Raw genomic sequence first — 15,498 nt, 5'->3', positions numbered from 1 at the left:
ATCAATACTACATGTTTATCAATATCAATATCAATATATATATATATATATATATATATATGTTTGTGTGTGTAAATATATATAAATTTCAGTACTGATTGAAAATTTAAAAAAAGGCGGGAAAACTTTCACTGGCGGCTAAATAAAAAACCGCCAGTGAAAATACAATTTCCACTGACGGTTTTCTTAATAAAACCGCCAGTGAAAATGCTATTTTCACCGGCGTTTTCTTAAGAAAACCGCCAGTGGAAATGATATTTTCACAGACGGTTCTAGAATAACCGCCAGTGGAAATGGCGATTTCCACTGGCCCCTAGCATTGGCGGCACTGAAAAACGCCAGTGCAAACAGCTCTAGAACCGCCACTATAGAGCCTCTGTGTACTAGTGTGCTACTCTAATCTAGATCGGACTAGAGCATCCTATAAAGACCGATGAATCTATAAACAACAATGATATATGAATCAACGCTTATTAGTTACTCCAAAGGATTTTAGTTATCATAGAAGATCCTAGATGTCACTCAAACAAGAGTTGAGTTGTGTTCGTTGAGGTACACAAGAGAGAGAGGATGTTGACATGTTGATAGCCCCTACTACTCCTCACCAAGCTTCTCCTTACTCTCTCTCTTTCTTATACTAAGTGGTGTGTTTAGAGAGCTCTCTACCTTGACTCTAAATGTTTGATCGATCCCCATGTTAGAAAAATACTGCGCGACAAATATATGTGTGTGTGTAGATTTGTATTTGAAACGAAAAGAAGCCAGCCCGGACGATTGGGCAAGCGGAATTATTGGCGCCAACATGGGGCCGGGGAGATTATATTCCATGCATGGAAGGAGGAGGAGGTGGAGGAGAGGTCGTCGGAGAAGAGAGGCGTCCACCAGCCGTCCATATCCGAAAAGGCATCCATCCATTCCGATCCGTCCGACGCATCGCCAAATCCATCCACTCATGACTCAGCATCATCTCCCCCGGCGCCGACGTCGGTTTCTTTTCCGGGATATATAGATTCCTCGCTCCATGGCCAGAGGCCAGCGAATAATACTCATCTATCTCAATCCCATTCCGCCCCGAATCTCCCGCCCGCCCTTAAATCCCCGCCCCCCATCTCCTGCCACCGTGGAGCTCCAGAAACCAAGACCCCGGCACCTCTCTCTCTCTCCATCCAGCTGCTTCTCCAATCTCCACCGTCCCTCTCTCTCGTTTGCTTGCTAGCTCTTGTTGCACACCACAGCCAGCTCTAGCTTGCATTGGGGTTCTTGCCCTTGGCAAAGCCCTCATTTTTCTTGGTGTGCATATAGCTTGCATGCATTTGATTGGGTTTAGGTTTGCCAGCAGCAGCAATTTAAACGAATAAACAGGATCCCTTTCTTTCTCCAATTTTCGTGTGCGTATTAATTAGCTTGCATGCTTGGGCCGGCGATGTCTGAGCTCGTGTGTGGCGGCTGCTTCACCATGCTGGTGCACTCCCGCAGCGCAACTAACGTACGGTGCCCTCACTGCGGCAGGCTCGGCTCGACAAGATCAGGTGAAACCTCATGCATGCCCAGCTCCCTGTTAGTCTCTCTGCTACAGCGCTGCCAACTGACGAAAGATTATTACTGACCCTAAACCGAAGCAGGAAACCAGATGGGGCACCTGTCGTGCGGGCAATGCCGGACAACCCTGGCATACCCGCCGGGAGCGACGACAGTCGGGTGCCCGACATGCCGCAACGTCAATCCAGTTCCAACCAGGGTACGTATGGTATGTGCACGCACAGCTGACGAACCTGTCTTCTCATCGTCGATGACGAATTGAAACAGGCTTATTCTTCATTCGCTCAACTTCCATGCTCCCTCCTACTTGCAGGATGCTCGGCCGCAGCAGACGATGGTTCTGGTGGAGAATCCTAAGACGCTGGATGAAAAGGGCAAACTGGTGAGACTATATATCTATCTCTCAGACGCCACGGCCATAATTCGCTCGATCGTTTTCAAGTCACCAAGTGAAAGCTATGAACAATAATCAGTCATCAGACTTGACTGTTCTGAAATCCTGATATGCCTCCTGCAGGTGAGCAGTGTTGCCGTTGGTGTCACCTCGTGGAAAAGATGACCAACAACTCACTTCATTCCGGCTAATCTCGTCATCATCGACAACGACGACAGCTAATGTAAAATCAAGTGTGTTTTGAAGCGCTTGATGTTTTTCATATAAGGAAAAAAAGAAAAGAGGCAGAGTAGCAGTAGCTGTTGAGCAGCAAAAGATCTGAAAATTGTAAATACATTACATGCTATAGCCACCCGTGTGCGCCTTTGTGCCCCTGGAATTGTATTCTTGCCCTGCCAAGGTCAGACACGCTGAGTCGACTCTGCACTCTAGCGCTTTATCTGCAAATTCGGATTCTCCGGCTGAAAAAAAAAAACCGAGAGAAAGGATAGTGCTGCCCATGATAAGATTCTGCAGCCTAAACTCTCTAGGCAGTTTATGCAGAAACTGCGCTGGTCGTTTTCAGTTTTTTTTTTCACAGTGCGCTGAACTGAAAAGTGCTGCTGATCTCGACGTGGTTATCCCAGAAGGCAAAAGAAAGAACGAAAGGAAAACAGAAACAGGCACCTTTCAGCGATGCCTGATGGGGATGTGGGCGGCAACTAGACTGCAAGTTCATGCAAAAATCCATGCTTCTGTACTGTCTCACCCGACTTCGATCGATCACCTCACCTCCGCGGCCTGGGCGACGGCGACCTGACTGACTGCTTCTGTCTCTCTCACCTACCAGTCGTCGGATCGGAGACAGCTCGAGCGTGGCCGCGGAACACGCCGGCCGGGGTTCCACGGTGGGCTGGGCTGGGCTGTGGTAGCGATTCTCGTCCACGAGAGCACCACAACAGCTTTCGTAACGGGCTGGGCCTCGTTCGCGGGCGCATGGCTGGACCTTAGTAATTTAGTTTTTTTTCATATTAAAAGCTGACTAGGCTCACATGCATGCGTATGACCTAAACCAAACCGGAGTATAAAAAAAAATACTGCACGCATGTGATCCACCTCCAGCCCTCCAAGCACGGAGCACCAGAGAGATTCTCAGTTTCAGTCAACCCCATACAAAGATCACCCACACCCACCCTCATCCTCTTCCCCTCACATTAATCAAACCATCTTGCATAAAATATTTATCAGTAATCACCGACACTAACCCTAACTGCACATCTCTACTCTTTCAAAGCATCAGTTTCGAGCGGCACGTGCGAAATACGTAGGTCTGTGTTCCTCTCTCTACTTCTCGCCTAAAGTTGTCTCTAGCAACGTCTTCTAAATTTAATTCATAAAAAAATCTTCATTATTTACAGCACCCTCTAGAAAATTTCGTCATCTATATCTTTATTCACTCTAACAGTGTCCTCTATATCTTATCCTCTATATTTATCATTAATTATATTACCGGATTTTATACAAACCGTACTGTTTGTTTATTAAAATATGCATTCGTTAGTAGAAAACCGTTCACTTAATTATATTAGCGTAATTTATACAAACCGTAGTATTTGTTAAAAAAAATATGCATTTGTTCGTAGAAAATAGTTATATATAGTTACTAAAAACAAAAGAACTAAAAACAAAAGAACGGGACTTCGGAGGAGCACATGAAAACGTTCTTATAGTTATTGCCCATTTGGCACAGCTCTTTGGGGGCTTTAGCTTGGACTCATCGTAAAGCTCTACCAAACGGCCACATAAAAACAACTTTTCATCGAGAGCCTTTCAAAAGTTAGAACTATTTTATTATTAGGAGCCAGAACATAAAAAATTTAGCTTATAGCGGCTCCTCCTATCAAATCCTTGATAAAATTACCGCAACTGTCATAGTCTCCTCCAATAAAACACCAGAAAAGCTATTTTGCCAAACGAAATGTAAAATGGCTCTGGCTCCTTTAGAGAAGCCAAGGAGCCAGAGCCGTTTTTAAAGAAGCCGGAGCTCTGCCAAAAGGGGCTTAATTACTCCCTGAGCTCCCGTCAGCATGTTATCTGCAGCATGCTTCGATCGCAGTCCAGAACTGGCGCGAGGTCAACACAACGATGCCCCGCTGCCCCGTGGACAGAGAGCACAACAACGATGACAACGCAGCCGTTAGAGTACGAAGAAGAACCGCCACACTTAGAGGATGTTGGCTGCCTCCGCTATTTTACCAAAAGCTATAGCGCTCGTTGCTGGACGCTTGCAAGCATTGTCGGACGCCATATATAGCGTACATGATATTTAGAGTCTATTGCTATACATAGTCAATAATGAGCCGTTGCACAACAGAAAGACCGTGAGAAACGACCCAAAACCAACACGACAGGAAGCCATACACAACGCAACGCTCGCACATATTACCATCTCGCTAACTTAAGGAGAATGAACGACCGAGCGAGCTATAAAAAGAGGGATCGGGCTTCTTTTTAACTCATATTTTTTCTCAGCCTTTTGGCTAAAATAAAGGGTAATATTTGTCCTTATCTGATTAATATCTGATATAGGGAGCATATATTCACTTTGATATATTTTTTGGTATCAAATTGGTCGTGTGTCGTTGCAACGGGCATTGTACTAGTGTATTTTTGTAAAATGGGTGCTCCTACACGTACGGTTCTAGTGTTAGACCGATAGACAGACTAGAATCATCTAATGGTTCATGATTTATTAGTTCAGAACAAGAGGCAACAACAATAGTTCAATTGTACGAGTGGATCGTAGGTGAAGCATTTCCCTAGAAAAATAGTCCTACTCATAACATATGCATGTAGTAGTGGGTTTTCACTAATAAAATGGAATTACTATTACTGCTATGATATGATTATTTCTATAAAAAAACTGAAAACTCTAGTATTTGTATTACTAGCATAGATCCCATGCTAACATTATGATACCGCGGAAGGGAGAGATCGATGATGACGGTGGCGGCTCGAGGGAAGGAGTTGGCGGCGATGTGAGTGAGAGGATGCGGGGAGGTGGGAGGGGAGGCTAGAAGCAGTAAGGTCATGGGGAGGGAGAGAGATGATAGATAATTAAATAATATTATTTATTAGATTTGGGTAAGTATGATGTGGTTATCGAGTGATATGAACTATTAGTTTAATAGCGTGTTAAATTTAAGCGTAATTTGTTTGGTGGATTTAATGTAGGTTACGGGATTTTAATTTGGTGTATAAATATAGTGTTAACCGAGATCGTTTTGCATAAATGTCCATAGATATTTTGCTAGTTCACTGCAAGGTCCCTGCGGCTTGTCAATAATACGCCCTCACGTGGCGCTGCGCGGGCGCTAATTCCAATGCCAATGGCGGCCGCGGCCGGCGCGGGCGAGCCCGGTCCGCGCTCGGAGGCGTCCGGCTTCGGCTCTGGCTGCAACCACCTGCGGCCGCGGCGGGGGCCTCCACCCCCGTCCCCGTCCCCCGCGGTCGGGAAGCCGCTCCCGTCCGGCGCGGTGCCGCGCCATGCGTTCGTGTTCGACGGCGAGGGCGGCTTCTCCGAGGCACCCTGGGGCCTTGCGGTGTCCGGTTCGTCGCGGACCGGGGAGTTCACGTGGCACCACGTGGAGCTCCCGCGCTCCGCGGGCGCCGCGGCGGCCAAGCCGCTCCACCACGCGCAGGCGCTCATCGAGCTCCTCTGCCCGCCGCTCACGCTGCAGGAGATCCTCGCGTTCGTCGCCACGGGCCCGCACTGCGCCTCCTCGGGCGACGGCGCGCTCCTGCTCCGCGTCAGCGCGCCGGGCCCCGTCGGCAGCGCGTACGCGCTCCGCCTCGCCGCGCGCGTCACCGAGAGCTCCGTCGTCACCGTGTCCGTCGGCGGGGTCCCGCGCCTCGCGTTCGGGACCAGGCAGGCGTCGCTCCTCTCGGAGGTTCCGCTCGGCGTCGCCGCCTCGCTCTCCGACGAGGGCCATGGCGGGGGCCGCGCCGTCGACGGCGGCGTGATCATCGATGAGCGCCTGCTCGAGTCGCTGCTGGCCATGAACCACGCGGACGGCGCGCACACGGACAACCCGGTGCCGCGGACGGTGTCCAACCTCCTCGTGCACGTCCTCGGCACGCACGTAGACCACGTCCACGACATTGTCACGCGCCTCGAGATGGACCTGGACGCCGTCGAGCTGCAGCTCGACAAAGGTAAGCGGTCGGAGGTCGCTTTCTTGCTGGGCAATCATCGCGTTAAGCTCCCATTCATTCCTCATCTGGATAAAAGTATTCGCTTGCTGGTAACCTACACTTCTATTGTTAGTTGGTGACGGCCAAAATGCTGATCTCTTGCTGCATGAACTCAGATCAATAAGCTAGAATTAGATCAATGGATTCCTGGGGTCCTAATCCATGGTGTTAGATAATTTGACTGATGATTGCATACGAGGTTTTCTCCAAAAAATGGATTCAATATTTGTTAGGAGGGGTTGGGGTTGGTATGCTTTGTGGGATGGATGCCTTTGTCCACACGTTTCTAAATGGTTGAATGCAGGTTGCAGGTGCTGAATGTACCTTCGAGGGATGACTCTGTCTCCGTTACCTGTATTCCTGAAATGCTATGAATCTTAAGTTCCAACCAATCTAAAATTTGCATCAAAGCTATGCGACTTATGCCTAGTCAAATGATGTGTGCTTAACAGCTTAAGCAAAGGTTTATAAGCATTGTGCAAATCTAGAGGAGTACCAACACATTATTTAGCATTCTAGCCTTTTTATCTTCAGGGACCCTGCTTTTTTTATTGATCTGTGGATTGTGATTGTCGCAGGTGGTCACTTTTTGAGGAAGCTTTTGCTGGATGGCAGGAGATTCCCAAAAATGCATCTGGATCTACAGCGGTTGCTTCAGGTATGAGTTCTCTCTCAAGTTTCTGGGAAATACATTGGGAACCTGGAATGCTATTTTATAATTTGCACTGATTTAGCCAAAATGGCAACTTGCATGAAGTGACTGTTGATGTGACATTGAGGTTTATTGGCATGCTGTGTTGCTCATAGTTTGGCTTTCAGGTTCTAAAAGTGCAGGTACTTGATTTCAGTTAATCTATCGAGATGGAACAGAAGTCACAGGCTCGATTCTACTGTTTTTGTTTGTGTAGGTTGTTTCTCACTGTGAACAAGTATTCCCCCGCGTGAAGGAAAAATGTGCGAGCAAGAGTTGGTTCGCAACAGGAGATATAGCAGCCCTTGAAGATCTGATAGGTCGTCTCAGAAGGCTCAAAGAAAACCTAGGGTTCATTACAAATAGAATCACCACACTTCAGGCTAGTCTGGACAGTTGGCAATCGGAGCAGATAAACAAAAGCTTGTACTACCTTTCATTTCTCTCCATAATATTCCTGCCTCTTTCCATTGTCACTGGAGGTAAGTTCAGTGTCCTGGTGCTCGCTCGTGTACTTTCCTGGATCAATTTCGTTTCTTTTCCAGGTCTCTCATTTTACCTGATTTATTTACGTTGCAAAACTTGCCAGTTTTCGGGATGAACGTCGGTGGTGTGCCGTGGACAGGGCAGAACAAGAACCCTAAAAACCGGGATGGCTTCATGAATGTCATGCTAATATGTGTTGCAATCTTGTTACTTCTGTTGCTGTGTTTCTTGTTTCCTTCATTATATTCTCATGTGACGTCATGGAGAACCCGCCGTGAGCTGACCCGGAGCAACTCTCAGAACAGAAGACATCTGAAACTCTTCAAAGGTCACAAGGAAGGTTACATGCGCCTATGACGACAATACAGTTGCAAACTACGGTGTCCATTTCAGCTGTAAGGTGATTGTCAGTGATGTTGTAAGTGTAAGATTTGTGGGGAAAGATCCTAGATAGCCAACACATGTACAGGTTTGAAGGAGACCCTCCATGGCTCCATTTGAGGTTCATACCTTGTTCATTGCTTAGTTTGTTTTTGTTGTAGATTCATGGCTGTCACTGCACCTTTTATTTATTCTGAAAATGTGTTAGTTCTTCAATGAAGACCACCCACGACAATTTGTCATTGTTGTTCCAGGTGGACGTGTTTCATAGTTGTACGCAGCGAATTCCTGCCTGTTTTCAGCGTATTGAAATAAATAGTCGGAGCAACAGCTATGGCTTTTATTCTGAAATATGCTGTTGTTTTTATTGCTTTGCTGCATGCCAGATAACTAATAGTTAGTTGGCTAAAAATTGTAAGTGAAATTAGCTAGCTAACAAATAACTACCTAATTATTAACTAATTTACCAACAATAGCTAATAGCTGAACTATTAGTTAGGATGTTTAGATGTCTCAACTAATTTTAGCAACTAATTATTAACTCTAATGCATTCAAACACTTCCTTACTGAACATACCTGGCAATTTTACATTGCCGATTGCCGGCGGTCGGCAGACCTTGTGCTACATGACTGAGTCTTGAGGCAATTTGGAACATGACTAAGTCTCCTGCACAAGCAATGAAAGTTGCAAAATTGTTTATGCAGGTGTGCTTATTGGATCCACCGATTAAACAGGTACCTCCGTATGAAGGTTGACATTTGGTGGCAAGCCTGGCCAGAAGGCACGTTCAAACGAATTATATCCATGGCACATTCGTATCTAGAAGCATTTATGATAAAATATAACAACACGAATTCCAGATGTTGCCATCTTCAACAAGCAAGTATACATCAAAACCGCTCAACAGTGACAATATGATAATATTTCTGAAGACAATTTCATGTTTGAATACAAGGGTAAACGCCAAAGCTGAAAGCACGATTCGTTGTCTGCAACATTGACCATCCAGTACAAAAGACTTTCCCCACTCCAATATGCTACAAAAAGGATTGAAATATTTTGATGACACATCTCTGGGGAAAAAATCGACATTATGACGTCTCACTTCTATGCACAGCACCGTGTGATTGTTGGATGGCAGCTCTACCAAAACAGAAATGGTGCGCAATTGATGGGACACCACCAGAATTCTGCTAGAACCTGTAATCAAGAGCAATTGTGTAAGAATGCAACTAAGGACTAGATAAATAAAGTAGCAAATCGGAATGGGGGAACCAGAGATTTACTTATTCTATTATTTATTGTTTACTGTATTTCATACCACAGCACCAAAGCCCAGGAAAAGCTCACCTCTCCACCACTAACTTCGTGATATTGAAAGCCATAACTGTACTTAACGTTGCTTGTTCAGATTTACCATGACTACACCAAAGATAAACAACGAGAAGTAGTAAAAAAAAGGTGAACTAAGTGGTGCACCTTGTTCCAACTTCATTACCGGCTTTCTGTACAGGAGATGAATGGTCTGCAAACACAAAGCAACGCGTCCATAATGATTCACTCTGCCGATCCACAGACAAAGATTAACAAGGCAAAAACATTATAATGATAGACAGAACCACTTGACGTACCAGTAGAAATAATTCTATCCATGCTATCTATGCGTCGTTGTATGGACTTGAGCAGCATGTTCATTGCTGAAATCCTCTTGCGGATGCTGGAAATCCTTGCTGAATGATGCATTATTACCATTGTGGGTGCATTCTCTAATAGCCTGTCTAGCTCTGCAAACACTTAGTCTTAGTTTCATACAGTTACTGGATATATATACATGCTTTCCATCAAAAAAATGTGTACACAGACAATAGCAATAGGCGAGACAATCTGAACAAAAGAGTGGAGCCTTGGGGCTTTGGAAAATGTAAAAGGGGCCGTTTGGGAGAGCTCCGACTTTAGCTTCTCCGAAGAGAATCACTCCCAACCAATCAAGTGGTCAAAACGCCAACTAATTCAAGCAGGGATCAGGAGAGAATCACTTCTCCATTTACACTAGGAGCAACCTGCACCTTGCTTCCTGTTAAATTCTGGTATGGATCAGCATTCAACAGAGAATCAATTTTCATCAGCTCCTCATCCTGCTCCCTCCTAGGAATTCAATGGAATCACTCCATCGGAGATTAAGGAGCGGAGCTAGAGAATCAGAGAGCAGAGCCCTCCCAAACAGGGACTACAAGACCATTCCAAGTGGCTTTAGGGTTCTCCAAGTGGTATTTGGTGTGTACAATTTTATTTTTATCGGATTGGAAACCTGGCCACCTGCAAGCAAGTTGGACGCTGACACATGGGATCATGTCAGAATCATGAATTTCTCAGTACAATAATTTTATTCGCTGTATACTGTTAAACTGCTAGAATGTTCTAGTTCATCCATTTATTTGTTAACTCTCTTGAGATAACGAAGAGGCTGAAATTGCACTACATAAAAAGTAGATTCAGGTGCAACCAGGAACAGCTATGTTTATAAGAGGAATTGGATTGTTTACATTGAGCCTCTCAGACAGTATATAATGCATCAGTTAAACTACAGCTACAAGTTTTAACAGGCTACAATATGGACTTGACCCTGTTCATGGTTTGAACGCCAAAGAGGCAAATAACATTTTTGGGCTGTCGCTGCATTTCCATGCCATGGCAACGAAATTACAGAAGAGTACTGACTAGTTCAAGAAAAGAGGCAAGTAGATAGATAAAATACAGAGCTCACAACTCAATTGCTAGTATGTCATCTAAATCTCACTAGTCTTGGGTTAAATGAACTCCACAATACAGTACGCATACTCTAGTGTCTACACAGAATGGTACGCATCCGAAGCTGGAGAAGTCTAAGCCACAACGCGCGCAACGCATGACACCACCAGCAGAGAAAGCCCAAGGCTGGGGCGGGGAGAGGCACCTACCTCCGTTGAGGCGGTCGATGGCAGCGGCGACCTCGTCCTGGCTCCGGGCGGTGGCGGCCGCCCGCTCCTCGTGCTCCCGCAGCGCGCCGGCCAGCACCCCTGCGATTGCGGAAGCCAACGCCCCGCACCGCTCCGGAGGGGGCGCGGCGGCACGCTCGTCCTCCACGCCGCCGTCGTCCGCGTTCTCCGGAGGCCGGTCGCCATCGGCGGCGGAGTGGGAGGGGATATCCGCGCCGTCCATTCGACTGGTGACCGCATCGAGAGAGCACGAGCAGTGTGGTCGTGTGGTGGAAAGAGTCAAAGAGACATCAGCTGACCGCGTTGGGCCTTCGGTTGGGCCAAATAAGGCTTCGCATTGTCGGTTGGGCGTAAACGGAAGGCCCAAATAGAGCTTCGCGTTGGGCTTTGAAACGGACCGTAGATTGTGCATTTCCTGTGGTTGGCTAGTCCAATTAGACGAGGTTAAGCGATTTTTATGTAATGTAAAAAAACCGAGAATTAAAAACATCTCCTAGAGTGTCTCTAAATTTCATTCTTAAAATTATCATTTTAAGAGTAGTTTTATCTAAAAACCACTTTCTACATCTTTCCAATTTCCAACAGTTTTTTATATCTTACCTAGAACCACTCTCTATACCTTTCGAATTTACAAGAGTTTTATATCTTGTTTCTACTTTAGAGAGTAGTTGGAAGATAGAGATTAGAGTCTTAGAGTTGCTCTGAAGGGTGTGGTTTGATAATGACAATACTAAAAGTCTGTTTGGTTGGGTTGTGGCCGTGGAAAAAGCTGTTGTGGGATGTGAGCTATGAAAAAAGCTGTTGTGGGCTGTGGGCTGTTAAAAAATTAAAAATTGTTTGGTCGAAACTACTAAAAGTCATTAAAAGTTCTTCAATATATGTTTTCATAGTTCTATCCGAAAGTCACTAAAAGCAGATCCAAGATGCTTTCAGTTTTGCACTGCGAGAAAGTCGGCTTTTAGAAAAAACTGCTTTCTGAATCTGACCCTTTGGTTTCGCTTTCGACTTTTAGGAGGTAAAAATCAAAGCCAAAAGTCAAACCAAACACACCCTAATTTAGATAAGGTAAGTTTATTCCTTAAATTTAATAAGATAAATTTATTCCTAATATCAATACTAATAATTATCTTATGAGAAATATAATGACGATACACCAGTCTATACTAATTAATCATTAGCTTATGAGAAATAAAATAACGATACATCGATGTATTATATTTCATAAACCAAACAAAATACATCAATGCACTGCGTTTCGCAAACCAAAGAATGTGTTTCACAAACCAAACAAGAAAAAAGGCTTATTGAGTGCCAGAGAACGTCGAAGTACCAAGGGAAACCCAACCTATTAGCATCAGAGAACGTCATAAAACCAATGGAATTACTACAATGAGACACGATGTTAGGTGTCGGCTTCGTCCAACGCAAGGCACCGAGCTGCATATTCTACGTTGGTCATCTTCAGAAGCAGACAGCATGACAAGCTCCACTCCACTGAAGCACACCAATCAGTGTGCTCTTCAGCACAGCTCGAGTGCTGGCCGTTGTTTCTCTGATAATTACTTAACAGGTATCACAAACAAGCACAGCATAGACGAACGTTGCAATTACTTAACAGGTAGGTCGATATTAGCAGCAAATAAAGCTCCATCATAATAGGTTCACAAAACGACTGACTGATTTGTCTTAGCACAAAACTCTGGATATAGCTAGAAACCACGATAGATGGCCTACTGAAGTGCAGGTTTCCAAGACGAGCCATTGGACCCATGGCAAACGGTGACGACGAACTAGGATGTGACATCTCTCCATGAACTCACGCATCGAAGAAACGTAACACAACTATGCCGACACCACCATCCACAATCCCCATCAGCCTACTTGGATCTCTGCCTCATCTTTCGGCGCTTCCTCTTCAGCCTCCTCATGCGCTTCTTCTTCCACTGAAGATTGACAGATGAAAATGAATAGAATTAGATAACAAGAAAAATATATAGCACAAAAGAGGCAAGAATGCAAGCAAGTAAAACGCAGAACAGGACTGTTATTGTACTTTCTAGATACATATGTACCTATACATAGTGTACATCTATCATTGTAGAAAAGCTAGGTATCTACAAGTTAGGTAAACAGTAAATTACATATTTCAAGTGCCAGATTCCAGTGCAAACAAATCATCAATCAAGTCACGAAGTATCTAAATCTCAACAAATAAAGCACTGGCAACATCTCTTCAGCCACCATCAGATGCTGCTAGAACAATAGTTCTATATCCTAACTAGTAACTAGATTTCATAATAATATATCCTAACTAGAATGGGGCTCATATCAAATGTATGCGAAGGAACCTCCACCGTGGCCGGGGAAGAACCTGCTAGCAGGCGGCGGCGCCACAAGCGCGACACCTCCACCGACCGCAGCGGCATGACCATGCGGAGCCAGGCCACGGGACAAGAGATACCAAGCTCACACGAAACGATCAGTCACTGTTCGGCTCAGCTCATAGATCAGCCTCCCATGCCAAAGATACAGACCCGTCCGCTGCGACGAGGGGCGCCACGCACGCACGGCGAGATCCGCCGTCCCAGAAGAATTGCGCCACTCGAGCCTCTCTCTTTGTAATCACAGCCCCGGTACATGGACGAACAACTCTCTTTGTAATCGCAGCGCCCCTACATGGACGAATCGCTCTCTTTGCAATCGCAGCTTCGGGACATGGATGAACCGAGCAGACAGCTACTCGAGGCAGGGAGTGTCAAGGAGTTGCTACGCCACAGGAATCTACGTGACGAGATAGCACGCGCGTAGGAGTTAGGGGGATGGAGGATGTACCTTGGCCCTCATAGTCGCCTCCTTGCGGGCTCTCCTTGGCGCGTCTCCTGCTGCTGCGTCGGCGGCGGGTTCACGATATGGGTGGGGAACAGGGTCAGGATGGCGGCGGCAGAAGGTATATATAGACGGGGAGAGATGCCGAACCCTAATAGGAGTGCGCGGGTGGCGTCGAGAAAACGTGGTGGGCTTGGGCCTTACGTGGGCCACTGCTCTTGGGCACCCGCACATAGATTTTTCGCAAAGACATACCCCGTTTGTTTCAGATTTTTGCAGCTTTTGGCCACCAAAAAATGCCGCGGACTGCCAAATACTCAGCTTTTCATCCAGATTCTATAAAATTTGTTTGAGTAAAAACCATTCAAAATCAATATAAACACATAATCTGTTGAGTCGTTGCAATATTATGAATCCGTCACTTTCTAGATCCTGAGCCCTATGGACACATTTATCTTCCTCCGCAGGTAATCCTAATGTTACTCAGATTCTCCACACAGCCAGATTCTCCCCACATCCAAATTATCAGAAAAGCTGGTCAGAAAAAAGCTGAACAAACATGCCCATAGTAGCCTCTTGTCCATGATTAATGGACACACGATCGATATTTTTTAGCAAAAAGCGATCACGAACTACTATTTTTAGCAACACTGAAGGTTAACACATACGAATTTTCATAAAGAAATAGTCTCCACCAAAATCAAATAAAATGATATATGATTAGAAAACATATGTGAGGTAAGAAATACGAGCCTCTTGCTAATAATAGATGGGCACATGGCCAGTATTGCGGGTGTGATTTTCACGAAACTACGGAAGAGAGAAATGGCGGCAATAGTGGGGTGAACACCATCGTAGCCCGCAGGTAGCAGGCGCCGCGACCTGGCTCGATGGTTCTCTTGGTTGTGGCTCTATGGCAACCGACAAGGAAAAACCACTGAGCTGGCAAGCATTGGGCGGAGCTGAGGTGGCGAACGGGGGAGCCGCGAAGCGGCCAATGTCGAAGGGCGATAGGCGGTCGACGGATGCGCCTCGGAGGGCGTCGGACGACGGGTGGTGCGGCGCGTGCCATCCTCAGCTTCTGGCTAACCAAGGTTGGGAGAAAACACGAACACAACACTTGTAAAGTTCTGTTGAATTGAGTGAAAAATTCAGGTCCATTCTAGACACGCGTCGAACACTAAACACCGATAGGTATGCCATACTAGGAGTACAACTACGCACGATCCTACAGAGGACCCACAACGATAACCCAGAGGAGCTGATCTCTCTCTTGTAGAAAATAGATCTCCTATGTAAGGTCCAACCCTTTAGCTACAAAAGGGCAGGCCCTCTTTCTTCTCGACACTCGAGCACACCTATTATAACATGCTCAAAGCAATACTACGATTAACACTACACTGGAGTAGGGTGCGAATCCGAATCAGTATAAACCTCATCTTAGATTTCTCATTGAACCCCTGGTGGTTCAACATTCGAAGTGAGTCCACGCTAGCATCCCCCATCGAACACAAATCTATTGTGCCCCGATTTATGAAACCACGACACTTACGCTGCTAAGCACTACTCCTGAACAAATCTAAGGGGTAGCTTACGCTGCTCATCACTATTCTTGAACCATTCTTGGGGGGTAGCTCCCTGGCCTAGAGGTAACCCCCACGTCTGGGACAACCTCCAGTGAGCCTTAGTGACAGGGGGCGAGAAAGAGAAACTCTTGACTCACCAAGCTTGATAAACACGAGGGTAAGTCATTTTGTTTGCCTTATGCAACAACAGCAGTATGCTGATAGGCAACTTACTCAACATGAAGCTACAGGCACAGCGCTGCTGCACGAGACTGGCATTTCTAGAATAAGACGCGGGTATGGCCCCACCTGCGGGTTCGCCGCCTCACCCAAAGTGGGTCTGGGGGCCTCTATCGATACCCTAAATATGGGGTACCCACTCCAGCTATGTCAAAGTAAGACCCCA

The 15,498-nt window shown here is 46.0% G+C and overlaps 3 protein-coding genes and 1 non-coding gene across 10 annotated transcripts; 3 read left to right on the top strand and 1 right to left on the bottom strand.

The window, feature by feature from the left end:
• The first annotated feature begins 1,039 nt into the window (after positions 1–1,039).
• Positions 1,040–2,423, top strand: LOC103653112 (protein LOL4). 2 transcript variants are annotated; one of them, XM_008680076.4, is made up of 4 exons: positions 1,040–1,529; positions 1,623–1,738; positions 1,853–1,921; positions 2,057–2,423. In XM_008680076.4, the coding sequence occupies exons 1-4, from the start codon at positions 1,409–1,411 to the stop codon at positions 2,096–2,098; spliced, it is 348 nt and encodes a 115-aa protein (XP_008678298.1). In that variant the 5' UTR covers positions 1,040–1,408; the 3' UTR covers positions 2,099–2,423. The 2 variants fall into 2 exon arrangements, with proteins under 2 accessions (XP_008678298.1, XP_008678297.1); XM_008680075.3 differs by having other exon boundaries at positions 1,041–1,529; positions 1,623–1,747.
• Positions 2,424–4,432: 2,009 nt separating this feature from the next.
• Positions 4,433–4,630, top strand: LOC111591477 (U2 spliceosomal RNA). The gene has a single exon (XR_004858091.1). It is a non-coding gene; the product is annotated as a U2 spliceosomal RNA (small nuclear RNA).
• A 609-nt stretch (positions 4,631–5,239) lies between these two features.
• Positions 5,240–8,004, top strand: LOC103653111 (Magnesium transporter CorA-like family protein). The gene is made up of 4 exons (XM_008680074.4): positions 5,240–6,127; positions 6,745–6,824; positions 7,075–7,339; positions 7,447–8,004. The coding sequence occupies exons 1-4, from the start codon at positions 5,296–5,298 to the stop codon at positions 7,698–7,700; spliced, it is 1,431 nt and encodes a 476-aa protein (XP_008678296.1). The 5' UTR covers positions 5,240–5,295; the 3' UTR covers positions 7,701–8,004.
• A 554-nt stretch (positions 8,005–8,558) lies between these two features.
• On the bottom strand, positions 8,559–13,724 carry LOC100277481 (uncharacterized). Of its 6 annotated transcripts, none has more exons than XR_004857556.1 (6): positions 10,684–10,960; positions 9,358–9,510; positions 9,206–9,251; positions 9,013–9,113; positions 8,832–8,926; positions 8,590–8,763 (listed from the first exon to the last, which is right to left on the bottom strand). XR_004857556.1 is itself a non-coding variant. In XM_008678797.4 (6 exons), the coding sequence occupies exons 1-5, from the start codon at positions 10,922–10,924 to the stop codon at positions 8,870–8,872; spliced, it is 534 nt and encodes a 177-aa protein (XP_008677019.2). In that variant the 5' UTR covers positions 10,925–10,960; the 3' UTR covers positions 8,590–8,763; positions 8,832–8,869. The 6 variants fall into 6 exon arrangements, 4 of the variants coding, with proteins under 4 accessions (XP_035822741.1, XP_008677019.2, XP_008677018.2 ...); XM_008678797.4 differs by having other exon boundaries at positions 9,077–9,113; XM_035966848.1 differs by lacking the exon at positions 9,013–9,113 and adding an exon at positions 13,534–13,724 and having other exon boundaries at positions 8,559–8,926; positions 10,684–12,644.
• Positions 13,725–15,498: the final 1,774 nt, after the last annotated feature.

The sequence above is a fragment of the Zea mays genome, chromosome 4 (genome assembly GCF_902167145.1).
Source record: "Zea mays cultivar B73 chromosome 4, Zm-B73-REFERENCE-NAM-5.0, whole genome shotgun sequence".
In the NCBI taxonomy this organism is placed as follows: domain Eukaryota; kingdom Viridiplantae; phylum Streptophyta; class Magnoliopsida; order Poales; family Poaceae; genus Zea; species Zea mays.
This window is presented reverse-complemented; position numbering and strand designations above follow the sequence as displayed.